The sequence below is a fragment of the Eretmochelys imbricata genome, chromosome 8 (genome assembly GCF_965152235.1).
Source record: "Eretmochelys imbricata isolate rEreImb1 chromosome 8, rEreImb1.hap1, whole genome shotgun sequence".
Taxonomy (NCBI): Eukaryota; Metazoa; Chordata; order Testudines; family Cheloniidae; genus Eretmochelys; species Eretmochelys imbricata.
Genome location: NC_135579.1, coordinates 71,106,913 through 71,123,858, shown reverse-complemented (window position 1 = coordinate 71,123,858; position 16,946 = coordinate 71,106,913). Strand labels below are relative to the sequence as shown.

At 41.1% G+C, this 16,946-nt stretch overlaps 1 protein-coding gene across 4 annotated transcripts in view; it reads left to right on the top strand.

Annotated features, from left to right (window-relative positions):
* The window catches only part of AGL (amylo-alpha-1,6-glucosidase and 4-alpha-glucanotransferase), a 56,995-nt gene that overhangs the window by 24,016 nt on the left and 16,033 nt on the right, over nucleotides 1-16,946 (top strand). For all 4 annotated transcript variants that reach the window (XM_077823492.1, XM_077823493.1, XM_077823494.1 and 1 more), the window contains 11 exons: nucleotides 902-1,026; nucleotides 1,124-1,236; nucleotides 1,391-1,525; nucleotides 2,460-2,590; nucleotides 4,064-4,200; nucleotides 7,573-7,706; nucleotides 8,925-9,100; nucleotides 11,412-11,514; nucleotides 13,506-13,731; nucleotides 14,305-14,416; nucleotides 14,740-14,875. In XM_077823492.1, coding sequence (XP_077679618.1) covers nucleotides 902-1,026; nucleotides 1,124-1,236; nucleotides 1,391-1,525; nucleotides 2,460-2,590; nucleotides 4,064-4,200; nucleotides 7,573-7,706; nucleotides 8,925-9,100; nucleotides 11,412-11,514; nucleotides 13,506-13,731; nucleotides 14,305-14,416; nucleotides 14,740-14,875 — 1,528 coding nt within the window. The remainder of the gene's footprint in view (nucleotides 1-901; nucleotides 1,027-1,123; nucleotides 1,237-1,390; nucleotides 1,526-2,459; nucleotides 2,591-4,063; nucleotides 4,201-7,572; nucleotides 7,707-8,924; nucleotides 9,101-11,411; nucleotides 11,515-13,505; nucleotides 13,732-14,304; nucleotides 14,417-14,739; nucleotides 14,876-16,946) is intronic.

Genomic DNA, 16,946 nt, shown 5'->3' with positions numbered 1-16,946 from the left:
AGTGATAGTTTAAAAAGAAGCATCAAAGTGAGAGAGAACTGGCACAATAAATTGTACATACGTATTTTTGCAGGTCCATAAGACTGACAGTGTAGACCTCATTAGATAATTGAGCATTCTGCATTGAAGTCAATATTTGATCTGAGCTGGCTGTAACATTTCTGAAGAAGCCATTGCAATTTTTTGTACTAACCTTTAGTAAGGACCCAAGCCTGCAAACATTTCTTCACTTGCTTGACTTTTCTCACATGGTAGTCCCACTGAAGTCAATGGAACTGCTAAAATGCTTAAAGTTAAGCACATGTGTAAGTGGTTGCAGCATTGAGGGCTTAGTTTTTAGATCATTGGATGGATAGAGCAAATAAGGTCTTGAATGTCAATGTGGTTGCTCTGGTATTTAAAAACTGATGTGCTCCGTTTAAAATAAGATCTGTGACTGCTGTTTGGGAACTGGTGCAGAGCTTTGCCTAATTCAGAACCCCCAAATAGTCACATCTAGCAAGTCACCTGTTGGGTTTAAAGGTGCAGGGTCAAGCCCTTATTTGTAATCCATGACTGATATCCCCATAACTCATTGTGAGTTAGGAAAGATCTATCTTAGATTACACCATGGCCAATAAGTGTGTAGTGAACATGTTTAATCAATCAAGATTGAGTGACTGTAATGTATAGAACAGTAAAATATAGATAAATTCCCTTTCAGAGCTGTCAAATGTATTTAGTAATTTAACTGTGCAATTGAGACATGCATTTTCTATAGTTAAACTCAAAAATGTTGTTTAATTTGTGTTTCAAGCAAGATTTAAACTTATTTTAAAACCAAGAATGCCATATATATTTGCTATCAATATTTTTGTGTGTATGTATTTTGAGTTATGATATGTGATTTAACTGTTTATAGGCAAAATTGAAGAGGTAGTGCTTGAAGCTAGAACTATTGAGAGAAATGTTAGTCCTTATAAAAAAGATGAGCATTTTATCAACGGATTGCCTAATTACACAGTAGAGATCAGAGAACACATTCAGGTAACTACAATCTTTTCTCTATACTAGCAGATGCAACAATTTATCAGAGAAGGAAAACTGAATTCATTATAGTTTCAACTATTTCTTCTTTTCTAAGATCAGAGAAAGTAAAATTATAAAGCAAGCTGGAACTGCCATAAAAGGTCCCAATGAATTTGTTCAAGAAATAGAATTTGAAAACTTAACACCGGGAAGTGTGATAATATTCAGGTATATGATGATCAACTTACTAAATGTGTGTCAATTGGCTGCACTAGATTAAAGACAATGGAGGGGTGGGTTTTTTCAGTCTGTTAGTTCCATTACTTCAAAAAATAGTAGGTGGAGGTGCTAACTTCTACAATTTGTGCATTGATATTTACAGAGTTAGTCTCGACCCAAAGGCACGAGAGGCTGTCGGTGTACTCCGTAATCACCTGATCCAGTTCAGTCCTCATTTTAAATCTGGAAGTCTTCCCGATGACTGTTCAGCACCTATATTAAAAAATCTTTTTTCTTCGTAAGTATGCCTTGTTAGAGTACATACAGTAGAGGGCTGGATTAGAGGCAGAGATCAGCCTGCAAATGCTAACGAGTGACAATTCTTTGCCAAGTTCTCGGTCTGTCTTGGTTAATGTATGAACAACTATGTTTAGCCATCTTATTGCTTTATACAGAAAATAGTGGTTCAGACTTTAAAAACTCCTCTTTTCACATGAGTAGTTCTCAGAGTAGCAGCCGTGTTAGCCTGCTGTAGCTCACGAAAACTTATGCTCAAATAAATTGGTTAGTCTCTAAGGTGCCACAAGTCCTCCTTTTCTTTTTATGAGTAGTTCTGTGGGTTTGCTGGTGGCAGTAGATTTTATGCCAGGAAATTTTACATCCTGCAGCAAGGTGTTCAGATGACTTTGTTGTCAACATACTATGTAGGTTACCAGTTCCATCTAAATGACTTTCTTAAAAGAAACTCACATAGCAATCCAAAAACCAGTGGATACTACATTATGCTTTTGTGGAGAAAAGATGTATCACTTTTAGTTGAATAATATTGAAATCTGTGATCATTTACTTAGTATTTTCTGTACTTATCTGCAATGATAAAAAGAGATCTCGTGTATAGTTAACATTGTGGAAAAAAATAAGCTAATTTTAAATCTTGTACAAGAAGGGAGGTTTTTTGTTTTTTGTTTTTTTCTTTTTAAAGGGAGCCCATAGTTACTCTTAAATCTATTCCATGGTTCCTAAATAAGTGGCCAGATTTTTAAAGTCAGTGATAGCTGCAAGGTGCGTGGCACCCTTGAAAATCAGGCCCTGTTTTCAGGAGTCTAAACATGGAGTCTAAGCATCCCTTTTTAAAAATAGCTTAGCCTAGACCAAAACCAGAATTCTTCATGAAATTGATGTCCGTTATATAGTTAGTTATCAATGTTGGGGTTTTTTTTTCCCTTTCCCAGTATTGCATCTAAATTAACCTTGGCTGATTTGAATCAAATACTGTATCGGTGTGATGCTGAGGAACAAGAGGATGGTGGAGGATGTTACAACATACCAAACTGGTCGCCCCTTAAATATGCAGGCTTGCAAGGTAACAATTCATGCGTGCTTTTTTGGGTGGAGGGGAAAAAAGGAGAATGGATCATCTCAATCTAGATCTAAAACAGAGGTGGGCAAACTATGGCCCGCGGGCCACATCCGGCCCACGGCACCCTCCTGCCGAGCCCCTGAGCTCCTGGCCCAGGAGGCTAGCCATTGGCCCCTGCCCTGCTGTTTCCCCCTCTCCCGCAGCCTCAGCACACAGTGCCACCGGCACAATGCTCTGGGCAGCCGGGCAGTGTAGTTGCAGAGCTGCGGCCTGACCCAGTGCAGCGGTAGCACCACCAGCCACCAATGCTCCAGGCAGTGCAGTAAGGGGGCAGGGAGCAGGGGGTGTTGGATAGAGGGCAAGGGAGTTGGGGGGCGGGAGGGGAGTGGTCAGGGGATGGGGGTGTGGATAGGGGTCAGGGCGGTCAGAGGGCAGGGTACAGGGAGGTTGGATGGGGCAAGGGTCTCAGGGGGCAAGTCAGGAATGGGATGGGGGGTTATATGGAGTAACAGGAGGTATTCAGGGGTGGGGTGGCCAGGGGACTGGGAGCTCGGGGTGGTGGATGGGGTAGGAGTTCTGGGGGGGCCGTCAGGGACTGGGGAGGGGGGGTTGAATGGGGGCAAGAGACCCCGGGGAGCCGTCGCGGGGCAAGAAGCGGTGGGATCGGATAGGAGGCAGGGGCTGGGCCACACCTGGCTATTTGGGGAGACACAGCCTCCCCTAACCGGCCCTCCATACAATTTTGGAAACCCGATGTGGCCCTCAGGCCAAAAAGCTTGCCCGCCCCGATCTCGAATAGTGTTAGATTTTGTGCACTGTTTGCTGTTCAAATAGAAGAGAACAAGTTGCTTCTGCTTGGTCTATACAGTATGTGCTTGAAAGAGAGTAGCAAGCAAATGGAGGCAAGATGCTGAATCAAGAAACATCTCTTAATATTGGGGTAGAGGATGAGTTTAAATATTTAATTTTACATTAAAACTTTGGTAATCTGACCTTTGGGAATACTTTAAAACATGTTTAAATAAGTACACCTCCAGTCACAAATGGCCTTACCTAAAACCCACAAATATTACCTGTTACATGAAGTGTAAGTAATAGCTGTCATTTTAACATCTGAATGCTGTTGTGTGACATATTTTATAATTATCTGAGTTAGATTTTAAACCGTAAAGAAGCATGGGCTCAGTGATTACACAGTATTTGTCTCAAACTTACTGTAGGTCCACTGAGCCATAGCAGGTGGGTTGGGTCCCTTCTCATTGTACAATCAGGCTAGAGCTTTAGCCTTTCTAAAGGCTCTCTAGCCTTTAAAACACACGAAGAAAAATGACATCAGGTTAAAAAATGTATAACTGGTCCAGCTCTGGTTCATAACTTTTCAGATCTGCAGTGTTGGATTTACTCCTGGAAACTGGAATTGCAGGTTGTGATAATGATGTGGCCAGTAATATAGTGTGCTGTTTGTTTTATTTTCAGGATTAATGTCAGTGATGGCAGACATTAGACCAAAGAATGATTTGGGTCATCCTTTTTGTGGTAATTTGAGATCTGGGGATTGGATGATTGACTACGTCAGTGACCGTCTAATTTCACGTTCAGAAGCCTGTGCAGAAGTAAGTAAATCTATTAAGTGTTTGTTATCTATAAGGATGGAACCTTTTGGTCTACTTCACAAACCTCTGCCACTTGAGCACATGGAATAACTAATAGCAGTAGTAGGTTGTCATCCTCTTTATTGACCAGCACTAGAGGGGGGGTGAGAAACACACTCTGCCAGTGGGTTTCACAGATACTCGAGGACCACAGAGGAATGCTGAGCCCCAAGAATTTTGGGTTCCAGTCCAGGCTCTAGAAAAGAGCATGCTCTTGTGGTGACAGCCCCTTCTGCACCACTACAAGATTGACTGACTCGTCCCGATCCCTCCCCCTTCTGACCCATCCCCTCCAATCTTTCCCCATCCTAGTCTTAGTCTCTCTTTGCCTACCCAATCCTAGTCTCCAGCCCTCAGGTTTCTTGTGCCAGTCTATTTCCCCCTGCATTCCCGGCCCTTCATCCAATGTGTCTCTCCTCTGCGCCCCACCACACTGACTCCCAATCCCAGGCTTCTCACCCAGTTAGGCCCAGTCTCTTTGCTCAGTCAGTTCAGTTCTTTCCTCAAACCCCAGCTCCTTGTCAGATTTGTTTCCCCATTACTCTGACCTTGATCCTCCCCGCAGCTCATTCACCAATCGGAGTTTCCTCTCCCAAATGCTATTTCCCTGACTGGCTCTCGTTGGTGTCCTTGACCAATCAGCGCCCCCCCCCCCCCCCCGGTCACAGTTTCTCTCCTCCCTCCCAGTCTTCAGTCCCAGTTCCACCTGGCTGCTTGTCCCAATCTACTCTCTTTGCCTCTTCCCCCAGTTCGTTCCTTGACCCCTCTGCATTTGATTCAGTCAGCGTCTTCCTCTGCCATGTTGCCTGGGCACCAGCAGGGGGATCATAGAAGTGAAGGACTGGAAGAAACCTCAGTAGGTCATCTAGTCCAGTCCCTTGCACTCAAGGCAGGACTACGTAATAACAAGACAATTCCTAACAGTTGTTTGTCTGACCTGTTCTCAAAAACCTCAAATGATGGAGATTCCACAACCTCCCTCGGCAATTTGTGCTTAAGTATACAGACAGGAAGCTTTTTCTAATGTCCAACCTAACCCTCCCTTGCTGCAATTTAAATCCATTGCTTCTTGTCCTATCCTCCAGAGGTTAAGGAGAACAATTTTTCACCGTTTTCCTTGTAACAACTTTTTATGTACTTGAAAACTATTGTATTCTCTCCCCCCCCCCCCCCCCCCGTCTTCTCTTCTCTAGACTAAACCCAACTTTTTCAATCTTTCCTCATAGGCATAGGCGCCAACTTTTCCTGGTGCCGGTGGGTGCTTGCCCCTGCCCCGCCCCCATTCCAGCCCCGTCCCCAAAGTCCCTGCCCCAACTCCGCCCACTCCCTGCCCCTATTGGACTCCTTCCCCAAATCCCCACCTCGGCCCCGCCTCTTCCCCGAGTGTGCCGTGTTCCCCCTCCTTCCTCCCAGTGCTTATTGCCGCGAAACAGCTGGGAGCTAAGGGGAGCAGCAGGGACGTGGCATGCTCAGGGGAGGAGGCAGAGCGGTGGGGGCAGGGTGGGGAGCTGCCGGTGGGTGCAGAGCACCCATCAATTTTTCCCCATGGGTGCTCCAGCTCTGGAGCACCCACGGAGTCGGCGCCTATGCTCATAGGTCATATTTTCTAAACCTTTAATCATTTTTGTTGCTCTTCTCTGGACTTTCTACAGTTTGTCCACATCTTTCCTGAAATGTGGTGCCCAGAACTGGACACAATACTCCATCTGAGGCCTTATCAGCACAGAGTAGAGTGGAAGAATTACTTTTCATGTCTTGCTTTCAACACTCCTGCTAATACATCCCAGAATGATGATCACTTTTTTTGCAACTGTTATTCCGTTGACTCATATTTAGCTTGTGATCCACTATGACCTCCAGATCCCTTTCCACAGTACTCCATGACTCCCTAGGAAATTCCCATTGTTGTATGTGTGCAATGGATTGTTCCTTCCTAAATGGAGTCCTTTGCATTTGTTATTATTGAATTTTATCCTATTTACTTCAGACCATTTCTCCAGTTTGTCCAGGTCATTTTGATTTTTAACCCTATCTTCCAAAGCACTTGTAACTCCTCCCAGCTTGGGATCATCCACAAACTTTTTAAGTGTACTCTCTGACATTTATCTAAATAATTTATGAAGATATTGAACAGAACCATAACCAGGACCGATCCCTGCAAAACCCCACTCGATATGCCCTTCCAGCTTGACTGTGAAACACTGATGACTGCTCTCTGGAAATGGTTTTCTAACCAGTTATGTGCCCACCTTATAGTAGCTCCATCTAGGTTATATTTTCCTAGTTTCTTTATGAGCAGATCATGCAAGATAATGTCAAAAGCCTTACGAAAGTCAAGATATGCCACATCTATCGCTTCCCCCCATACATATGGCTTGTTACTCTACCAAAGGAAGTCATTGGGTTGGTATGACTGGATTTGTTCTTGACAACTCCATGTTAACTTACTTATCGCCTTATTATCTTCTAGGTGTTTACAAATTGGTTGATTTGCTTTATAATCTTTCTGGATACTGAAGTTAAACTGATTTCATTGAGAGCACTGGAGAGAGAAACTTCCTTCTTTTGGTTCTAGTGCCCTGACCTGAACCAGAGCAGCAATTACAAGGAAAGTGAACCTCTCTACACCTGCTGTGGAACATTCTCAGTCACTCTACGAGCTGATGAATGCGCAGTTTGGTCAGTACTAGGACCTGTGAGGGGCCAGGGCATGCCTCATTGAGGATGCACTGCTAAATTCTTAATTTCTAGTGAGCATGTGCAAACTGAGATTTTTTTTTTTTTTAGAGGCTTATAACTTGGCCAAATTTGGGCAATTTTTCACAGGAACAGCAAAGGGCACATCCCTGACAGAAAGGCCACTCCCTGCCAAATTTCACGTCCCTGCTCCAAAGCACAGAGTCTCTAAAGTCTCAAATAAAAGGTGTCCAAATTTTTTTTAAAAAAAAAAACATTACAAAACAACATTTTTTCCTAGCCTCAGTCTTTGAAACAGCTGAACCATTTTGGCTGAAACTTTCAAAAAAATATTTCTTTCTGAGGAAGACCTGTGGCATTGAAAACTTCAGTGTGAATGGTTAAAGTGTGGCAAAATTACAAGCAACTGAAAGTAGGATGTATAACGGGAAGTTTCTGCCAACTGGAATAGGTGGTGCTACCAATCCTGCCTATAATACAAAAAAATATAATAGGGGCCTAAAAAGTGTAGGGAAACTGTAACAGGAATTCTACCCATTTTCCAGCGCAAAATGCAATTGCCAAAGTATTAATTCCCTGAAAGTAGCCTTTGCTGCATTTAGGAGTTGTTAACTTACAAAAATGTTATTCTAATAGGTCGGTAAATGGTTGAAGGCCATATTTGTCTACCTAAAGCAGATTCCACGTTACCTTATCCCATGTTACTTTGATGCCATATTAGTGGGTGCATACACAACTCTTCTAGATCTGGCATGGAGTCAAATGTCTAGGTATGTCTAATAGTGTTGAAAGAAATGTATGTGTATGTTTACGTTATGTTGTATTATCATTTGTGCATTAGGATAGTCATTTATCCACTTTACATATGCTTAAAAGGCACTAAAAGTTTTCTGGCCAAAATTTTGTCTTCCTTGAAACTGCAACAATCTGATTAATAAGGAGAGCACCTTTTATTGTATTCTAATCTTCCAATCCATTGCAAATGTTAAATGCACAAATGCAGTGTCTTCTGTTAGATCTATCTCAGATGCCTAACATAATTCCTAAACTATATGGCTGCCTGCATAACAGTACTGATGTACAAGAAGATACACTGGCATAAGGCAAAAATATTCATGTTGGCCAATGGAAAAGCATAAAGCTGATAGAAGGTGCATATAGTTTTCACTAAGGGAAAATTATAAACATTAGACTAGAAGGTCAAGAATTTATTATTGCTACAGGACTTGGATTTACAGCTAATGCTGGCAGTGCAGTAATGGGGAATGAGACATTAAACCAGGGTCCGTCTTCCAGTCTTCGAAGGCTGCCTTCATATTTTTGTAATTGTCCCTTTTCTCATTTTTTGTTCCTATTCTTGTTTTAAACATGGCTAATATTACTTTCCTTTAAAAATAGATATCAAAACTGTGCCAACATGGACAAGGTATCTGAAACTGGTGTTTTTTGGGTTGGGGGAGGAGGTAGTTTGTTGTACTAGTCCAGCATGTAGACCCAGGCACAAATTAATAATCATTTAATGCATCATCTTTTTAAATATAGTAATTGAATTTTAAAATACTTGTGCAGAGCTGAGATTTTTCTTTGCTTTGAGATCAACTAGGTAATAAAATACCCGAATGTTTTATCGTCTCCTTTCAATATAAATCATTTTTAAAAAATGAATATAAAAGTAAAGGCCATGATTTGGAAGGGAAGAAAAAAAGGGGGAGGGGAGAACCTGAAATTTGGTGCTTAAATTTATCTTTAGGCACCTAAATAAATGGCCTGATTTTTAAGTGCTATGAACTCAGCAGCTCCCATTGGCATTAATAATTTGACTTAATCTTAGGAACTCACTTTTGAAAATCATTACAGTATTTTGCAACTGAAGCACCCTTATGAAGCTGGTTTTTAAACTATGGCAAGGGGGGAAATGGGTGAACTTTAAACAATGAAGTTGTTGAATTTGAAATTTTTTTTTCTCAATTCAACTACTTTGATTACAGCTTTGTTCAGAATGGATCAACATTTGTTAAACACCTGTCCTTGGGTTCAGTTCAGATGTGTGGGATAGGAAAATATCCTTCTCTGCCAAATCTGTCTCCTGCTTTACATGATGTTCCCTATAGGATGAATGAAATCACAAAAGAGACAGAACAGTGCTGTGTTTCCTTAGCAGCTGGTAAGTAAGGGCTCATTTGATGATTGTTGAAGCAGGTTGTCTTACAAAACCATGCAACTACTTAGAAATGTGTAGACAGCAAGATCAATGTGCCAGGACTGTGATGTTTAGAGACCAAATAAAAAATACTGTTTCTTTGGTCAGTAGCTGTTTACTTCACCCTTCCACTGTCTTATTCTGCTCTATTTAATGGGAAGGTTTTGTTTGTGTCTGAGAGAAGCATAACCATGCAACGTTTCTGCTATTGCTGTAAAAGGAAGACTTGTGAAGAATTTCACTTTTGCTATATCTTGAACTATAAGCAACCTGAGCTACTCTGTCATATTCTGAGACCTTTTGAGCTTCAGAATTATGTTATCTCTTTCCCTGTAACTCTTCAGTAATTGAAATACATTGTGGAACACTTCCCGCAAGACTTTTGGTTTATCACTTTAACTATGTTTTTGTTTTCCTCAACTATCCCCTCTTGAACTTTTTTTAACCTCTATTGAACTAAAAACATTCTCACCAATTTGTTTGCTTTTGTTATTTAAAAAATTGCCACACTTGATCTTGACTTCAAATGGTCACTAATTCCACCAAATATCTAGAGAACTTTTCCCCAGCTGAACATGAAATAAAAATGGAAACTCTTGGTAAAATAGCTTCTTAAATTGTCATGCAGAAATTGCAGGTCTGTGACAAAAATAAATTAGAACTTGAGCATGGCAGAATCCAGCATTCAGCTCCAGAAAACTCATTCAACAAGACAGTAACCCTTGTTTTAGGAGAAGATAGTAATTATGTGGCTTCCAAACTAATTAGGTTAGTTAACTGCCTAGAAAGTAATTGAGAGAGGGGGCCTGGGTTGAATGGCAGAGGCAGATTGTTTAGTGCAATTTCTCCTAAATTGAGATTAACTGTTTCTGGTTTTGGATCGCTCTTTGCTGCAGTTATAAGCAGTCTTTAAAAATATATGTGTTCAGAAGAATAAAGCATAGAGTAGTATGTGAGATTTTTTGAATGAACTTAACTTGCAAATTTCTATATATATTTGTCTGCCTAGTATATTTTAGAATCTGTCTAAAATCTGAATCGTTTCTAAATATAAAGACAGTTCTTCTGGGAAATATTTTTGCCTTTGTTTCTTTCAATAAAAGTTTCACCTCTGTTATAAAAGTATTTTGGATTATTTTTTTACATCTCTACATTTTATAGGTTTTAAATCTTATTGAAATGGGTTTTTCTTCCTTCTAGAAAGACAAGTAATGAAAGATTTTTTTTTCTAATTAAGTAAAACAAAAGTATGAACATTATACTTTTAAGACTTAAAATGCTTTGTTTCTATCAAAGATATATTCAGAACTTTGTATCCTGCTTCATGCTGACCTTAATTCTGTAGCAAGCTCCCATGATTTCTGTGGCAAACAATCCCTGAATTGTTAGGTGAACTGAAAATTCCATGTCAGCATGATTCTACCCAAGTATTCTTTCATTCGCTTTTGAAATGCGGGGGCTCTAGGTGCATGCAGCAAAGGGAACATTTTTCCCCACCTCCAGCATCTAGTAGGACAGTTGTAGAAAGCATGGGACTCTGCATGTAATGAAATTATACATAGCGTATATTTTTGTAATGTTCTACAGGTGAACTTTCTTTAAAGAATTTTTGATCCTGAGTAGTTTACACACACATTTAAAGTGCATTTTTAGAAAGTGAGCACATGCTGTACAGTGTATACTGTGTGTCATAAATAAGGCTATGTTTTAGTCATGGGTATTTTTAGTAAAAGTCATGGACAGGTCATGGGCAGTAAACAAAAATTCATGGCCCATGACCTGTCCATGACTTTTATTATATACCCCTAACTAAAATTTGGACGGAGGGCTGCGGGTGCCCTCTGGGAGGGGTGGTCTGGGGGCGATGCGAGGCTGGCAGGGGCTCCCTACCCCGTGTGTCTCTGCAGTTCCGTGGTGGCAGAGGGGCCAGGGAATCCATGCGCTGCTCCCGCCACAAGCACTGGCTGCGCAGCTCCCACTGGCCAGGAACCGCAGCCAGTGGGTGTTGCAGGGAAGAGGCCTGCGGGCATGGGCAGCGCCCGGAACCCCTTGGTCCCTCCGCCTAGGAGTAGCAGGATCATGCCAGTGGGAGCTGGGGAGCCCCACTCCTCCCCAAGGTAAGCACCCCCCATGCATCCCCAGCCTTGAGCCCTCTCCCCCACACCTTGGGCCAGCAGCAGCAGTTTGGGGGGTGGGTGTGAGTTTGTGTGTGTACATGTGTAGAATCTTCATATTAAACAGTCTAATGAGTTAGTTCATCACGTTTACTCTTTAGGTTTACCACATTTTTCATCTGGCATTTTCCGCTGCTGGGGAAGGGATACCTTTATTGCACTGAGAGGTCTAATGTTGCTTACTGGGCGTTATTTAGAAGCAAGGTAAGAAAGAATGTATAAGTATTAATCCATCTTGAAAGGTTTCTCCCTTTCTATGTATAACTGGAAGAAAGAGGTACTTTTTTTCCGAAACAATTAAAATGCTCTCTTATTTACTGTGGCCCCAGGCCATTTTTGAATTCTCATCAGATAGAACTACAAAATTACTTATGTATCTCAGTTGTTTTAAATGTTGTTGTGAAGCACCTATTCCATTTTTTTTATATGCATAACTTTTTTCTCCAGCACATTATAGTGCTCATACTAAGTTTGAACGAAATGTGTCTGCTATAGGTTTTTATTTCAATATAAAATACTTTTTATCAGTATTGGAGAGCAGTACGTTTGAGAATCTCTTTGCAATCACATTTGAGGTGTGGGGAGGTGTATGTTGTGTTTTGTGATGACCATTAATATAGCTATCAAAGCTGGAAGTCCGTGGTTTGTGGATCATTGCAAACTAAATTTTGTGTGTGATGTAAGTCTAAAACCTAACAAATAAACATAGGAAGTTTGTGTAAGATTTGCGGGCATGCCCTTTCCACTAGTCAATTTTAATTTTTTTGCCATGAAATGTTGGTGCTGAAGTGAGCTGAAAATGAAAGTATGGATTTCTCAAATTTAACTCATTCTTAGTGAAAACTTGTGTATGTATTTACTTTATATTTGCATAACCAAAAATCAATGAAAGGGTCAAGTAACTACTGGCCTCACCCTGCAGCCCTTTCTTAAACCCTATTCTTACAAAGGGATCCACAGTCTGCTAGTATGGTCCCTTATACCAGCCTATAGTTCCTCTTAAAGACAATAGGATTCCTATGATGACATTCAGTACTACAGACCCTTACATTACTGGATTATGCCTTTTAGGTAAAACTCCCACTAAAGTCAGTGGAGGTTTTGCCTGATGTAAGGAGCCTGAGACTGATCCCTGTAAAGAGAAATTCTCTCATATATATGAAATTCTCTTCGCCCATTGCCTCCTTTTCCTTTTTGAAAGGATCAGAAGACAAAACCACTTGAGAGTGTCACACACAGGATGAGGCATTCTTTTTGAACTTTGCAAAGGAACTTGGTTTTATTCAGTTATGAGATTCCTAATCTATTGTGTTTTTTTACAAATACAGGAAAAATCTGTTTTAGGATCAAGCACTCAATATTAACTTTAAAGTAGATCTAAAATGCGGCTGAAATGTTAAGCTTTCCAAAACACAGTTCTGTTTAGAACTCTTTGCTATATAATGGAGGTATTGAGTTCTGCTAGTATCTCTCTTTTTTTTTTTTTTTAAAGGAATGTGGTTGAACATTGAGGACCAGACCTTGAGGTCTTTACTCAGTTTTTACTCCATCAAATGCCTGTGACTGACTGACAATAACAATAGTGTAAAAACTGGGTAAAACTTCAGGTCCTTAGATAATATACATATTTTGGTTGTAATTCATATTTTTGTAAATTATCATCAAATAAGGAATGCATGTAAGAATGAACATGCATATGTCACTCTTGAAGCCTATTGCCTGGCTACTAGGGCCTGATCCAAACCTATTGAAGTCGCTGGGAGTCTCTGCATTGATTTCAATGGACTTTGGATCAGGACATTACTTTCACGACATGTTGAAAGTAAAGCAACTTTTCTATATTGGCACAAATGTCTCATTACCTTTTCTGCAAAAAAAAAAAAAAAAAAAAAAAGGAAGAAAGAAAGAAAAAGAAAAGGTTGAGCGTATATTTTAAATATATCCTTCCACATTTGCAGTGGTCGGCATTACTGAGTATGTGGGGGCTTATTTTTTAAAAAGCTTGTATTATGTGTAATCACCTTTTGTACCATGAAACACCAGAATATTGACATTTGCCATTCAATCCTAATTTGTTCCCCAACATATTTTGGTATAAAAATATATTGTATTTTTTAGTTTACTACTTGGAACTTTCAGTACCTTGAAAACCAATTCAGTGTGTATCGGATTTTTTTATTTTATTTTTTTTAAAGGAACATAATTTTAGCATTTGCTAGTACCCTGAGACATGGTCTTATTCCCAATCTGCTTGGCCAAGGGACCCATGCCAGATTCAATTGCCGTGATGCTGTGTGGTGGTGGCTTCAATGTATACAGGATTACTGTAAAATTGTTCCAAATGGCACAGACATTCTCAAGTGTCCCGTTTCCAGAATGTATACTACAGATGACTCTCCCGCTCAGCCTGCAGGCACACTGGTAAAGATCATTTCTAATAAACTATTTATATACTACAAACATAATTGTAAGTAAATGAAATCCTAAAAAACCAAAAGAATCCCTGTTCGGCATGTTGTTCTCCTACTTAAAGAAATGTTTTTGCAGAGGTCAGCTTTTACTGGGGACAGCATTTGTAGTATTTTCAGGGGCCATGTTTGCTTATTAATGGAGGGCTTCATGGAAGATTTTATAGCTGTAAAATCTTCCAGCTGTCATTTATGGTGGAATGTGCAGTAAAACAGGGATGTTCCGCTTTTTGGTTGTTTGCCAAACAGTTGGATGACTCCTATCAAGCACACGTTGGATGGTGGAGAATAAAACTTTTTGAAACAAGGGGAAAAAATGTTACCAGTTTTATTTCTAGCTTTCTCCATTTTTTTTTCAACATTTGAAATTTCAGATTTAAAAAAAAAAGAATTGGCCAACTCTAATTGACTGGATTCCTGTTGGATTTCATATAAAGTATAGTAATCTGAAAAGTTGAAGTACTCGGTATCTGGATATTTCATACAACCTTTGTCTTTCTCCCTTGTCACACAACAAACAAACCAGGATCAACCACTGTATGAAGTAATACAGGAAGCTATGCAACAACACATGCAAGGCATAGAATTCCGAGAAAGGAATGCTGGTCCACAGTTAGATCGAAATATGAGGGATGAAGGTAAATAACATGAGTTACTTAACTTGCTCATATATAGATCACTTATAGTGAAGTTCAAATGTGAGTAAAATTGTTGTACAGATTTTTTTTTAGTTAAACTAATTTCTGCAAAACTTTTTACATTTAGTGCCTCTAACAATGTAATGTTTATAAATATACATATGTTAACACTTTAATTTCAGCTATTCTAACATGAGTACTGTGTAAATAATATCACATCCATAACAAAAGCATTCGTGGTGGTTCTAGGAAGACCTTCACCTTTTTCTTTCTGTGGTTCTTTAGAAACAAGCTGACTTCATTCTGATTTTCTTGCTGGGTAGGTTTTAATGTGACTGCGGGTGTCGACCATGAAACTGGTTTTGTCTTTGGAGGGAACCGCTTTAATTGTGGCACATGGATGGATAAAATGGGAGAAAGTGATAGAGCTCGCAACAAAGGAATTCCAGCTACTCCAAGGTACAAACTTTAAGTGTATTATGTAACTTTAGAATAAGTCAAAGTTTAGTCTCTTGCATGGTGAGATCCTTGCTCTTGGTGTCTGTGCCACCAGTAATAAAACATGAAGAGTGAAATATTCTGAACTCTTCCGAATTCTATTTGACTATTATAAAACATTAACAGAAACCTTCTGTGTACAATGCAGATTCAGAGGAAAAGATCATTGCAAAACATATCTGTTGACATACTCAGTTCAATATGCTATTCAGATATAATAACTCTTTGTCTGATGTAAATTACACTGCTGTAGCACTAAATAATTTAAAAAGTTAACTGATTAGATGCTGTTGAGAAAATACCCAGTAATATTCTCTGTTGATGCGTGTTGTGGGATTTGAGTACTACCATATGTAAAACTTGAAATATTTGCAAAGATTTCTTTCTTATCCTCCTTCCCTAATGCCAACATTAAAATGTTGTCAGTGAAAGCTCTGTATTCTGCTGACATCTATTCAATTTTAGATAGATGAAACATTTTTTTAAAAAATGTTACTATATGCCTGTAAACTGGTGCAGGCTCTCTGGCTTTGACCCAGGACAGGAGAAATAAGTTGGTTGCTCAGATCAGATCAGTTTCAGTTGTGAGAGCGAATCCAAAGGAAAGGCATTTGAACTATTATTGCAAAGCTTTCAGTGTCTTTCTACAAAATTGAATACCATGTCTGTTTGGTGGTTCTTTGAGTGCTTGCTCATGTCCATTACGTTGTCGGTGTGTGTGCTCGCCACATGCACTGGTGCCAGAAATTTTTCCCTCTGTAGGATCCGTGGGGGACTGGCTCTGGCGCCCTCTGGAGTGGCATGCGTATGCCTTGGTATAAGGAGTGCCACTGGCTCCCCACTCCCTCAGTTCCTTCTTACCGCCAGTGACTGTGCTGGAATGTCTCCTTGCTTTGGCAAGATTTCCTGTCTCTACTGTATCTAGTAGTGAATTTGTTGTATATAGTTTATAGTTTAATAATTCCCTTAGCGTTAAGTTAGAAATTAGTTGCATGAGGGACTCAGCCTAGGGACGGGGCATGCCCCGGTCCCCAGGCTTCAAACCTTGTGACTGTTGCAAAAAGCCCGTGATCCCCATAGAAGCTGCCTAAAGTGTTTAGGGGAAACCCACGTGAGCGACAAGTGTCTCATTTGCAAGATCTTCAGGCCATGGACCAAAAAGGAGTGGGACGTTTGTCTCTGAGTACTCCTTACGGAGTCGGCCCTCGCACTGTCCTCAGAGCTGATGAGACTGGACTCTGCTGCAAGCACTGCGGCCTCTGTGCAGAACGCCCTACTGTTACTGACCTCTGACTGGCACCAGTCCCCATCCTCAGTACCAGCTAAAAAGCAAAGAAAGGCCGGGAGAGGGTGTTCTCCTATGTCCCGTAAAGGAAAGGAGAGAGATGGAAGAGAGCAAAGACCTGTGCGGGGCAGCTCTTCACCTCCGGACAGTGACCAGGCTCGGACTCCCACAGAGCTGTCGAGCCCATTTCAAGACCCGCCCCCTCACCCTGGGAAGCGGCAGAGGCACTTGGCACCTGGCAGTGCCGTCTACACTGGAGGCCTTTCAGGCCACTAAGGACATCTGTCCCTTCCGGTGCTGGCCACTCCGGCCACTGAGGTGCCCTATTCAAGGGGTAAACCTGTCTTGGGACCCTTTCAGTTGTCTCCATCACTGCAGCACCATTCCTCACTGCAGGGGGTACCCTGCCGGCACTCACCTGAACAGTGCCACCAGCCCCCAGACGTGGGTCAGCTCACCTGCATAACAAGCAGGCATTTTGAGGATGTGTTCGAGGGTGACCTTCCAGCCTGTGGCGCGGATTCTGCTCCCCTGTAATTTCCCGTTTGTCACCCTTCCTCCCTGCCTGAGCCACTATAACATCGGACCAGTGGGTCCTCAGCACAGTGTCAGGGGAATATACCCTCCGGTCTATTTCTGTCCCACCTTTCCTCCCCTTCCTTCTTCAGGGACCCTTCTCATGAGCATCTGCTCGCTCAAGAGGTGCAGGGCCTTCTGCAGGTGGGAGCCATGGAGAAAGTCCCTGTG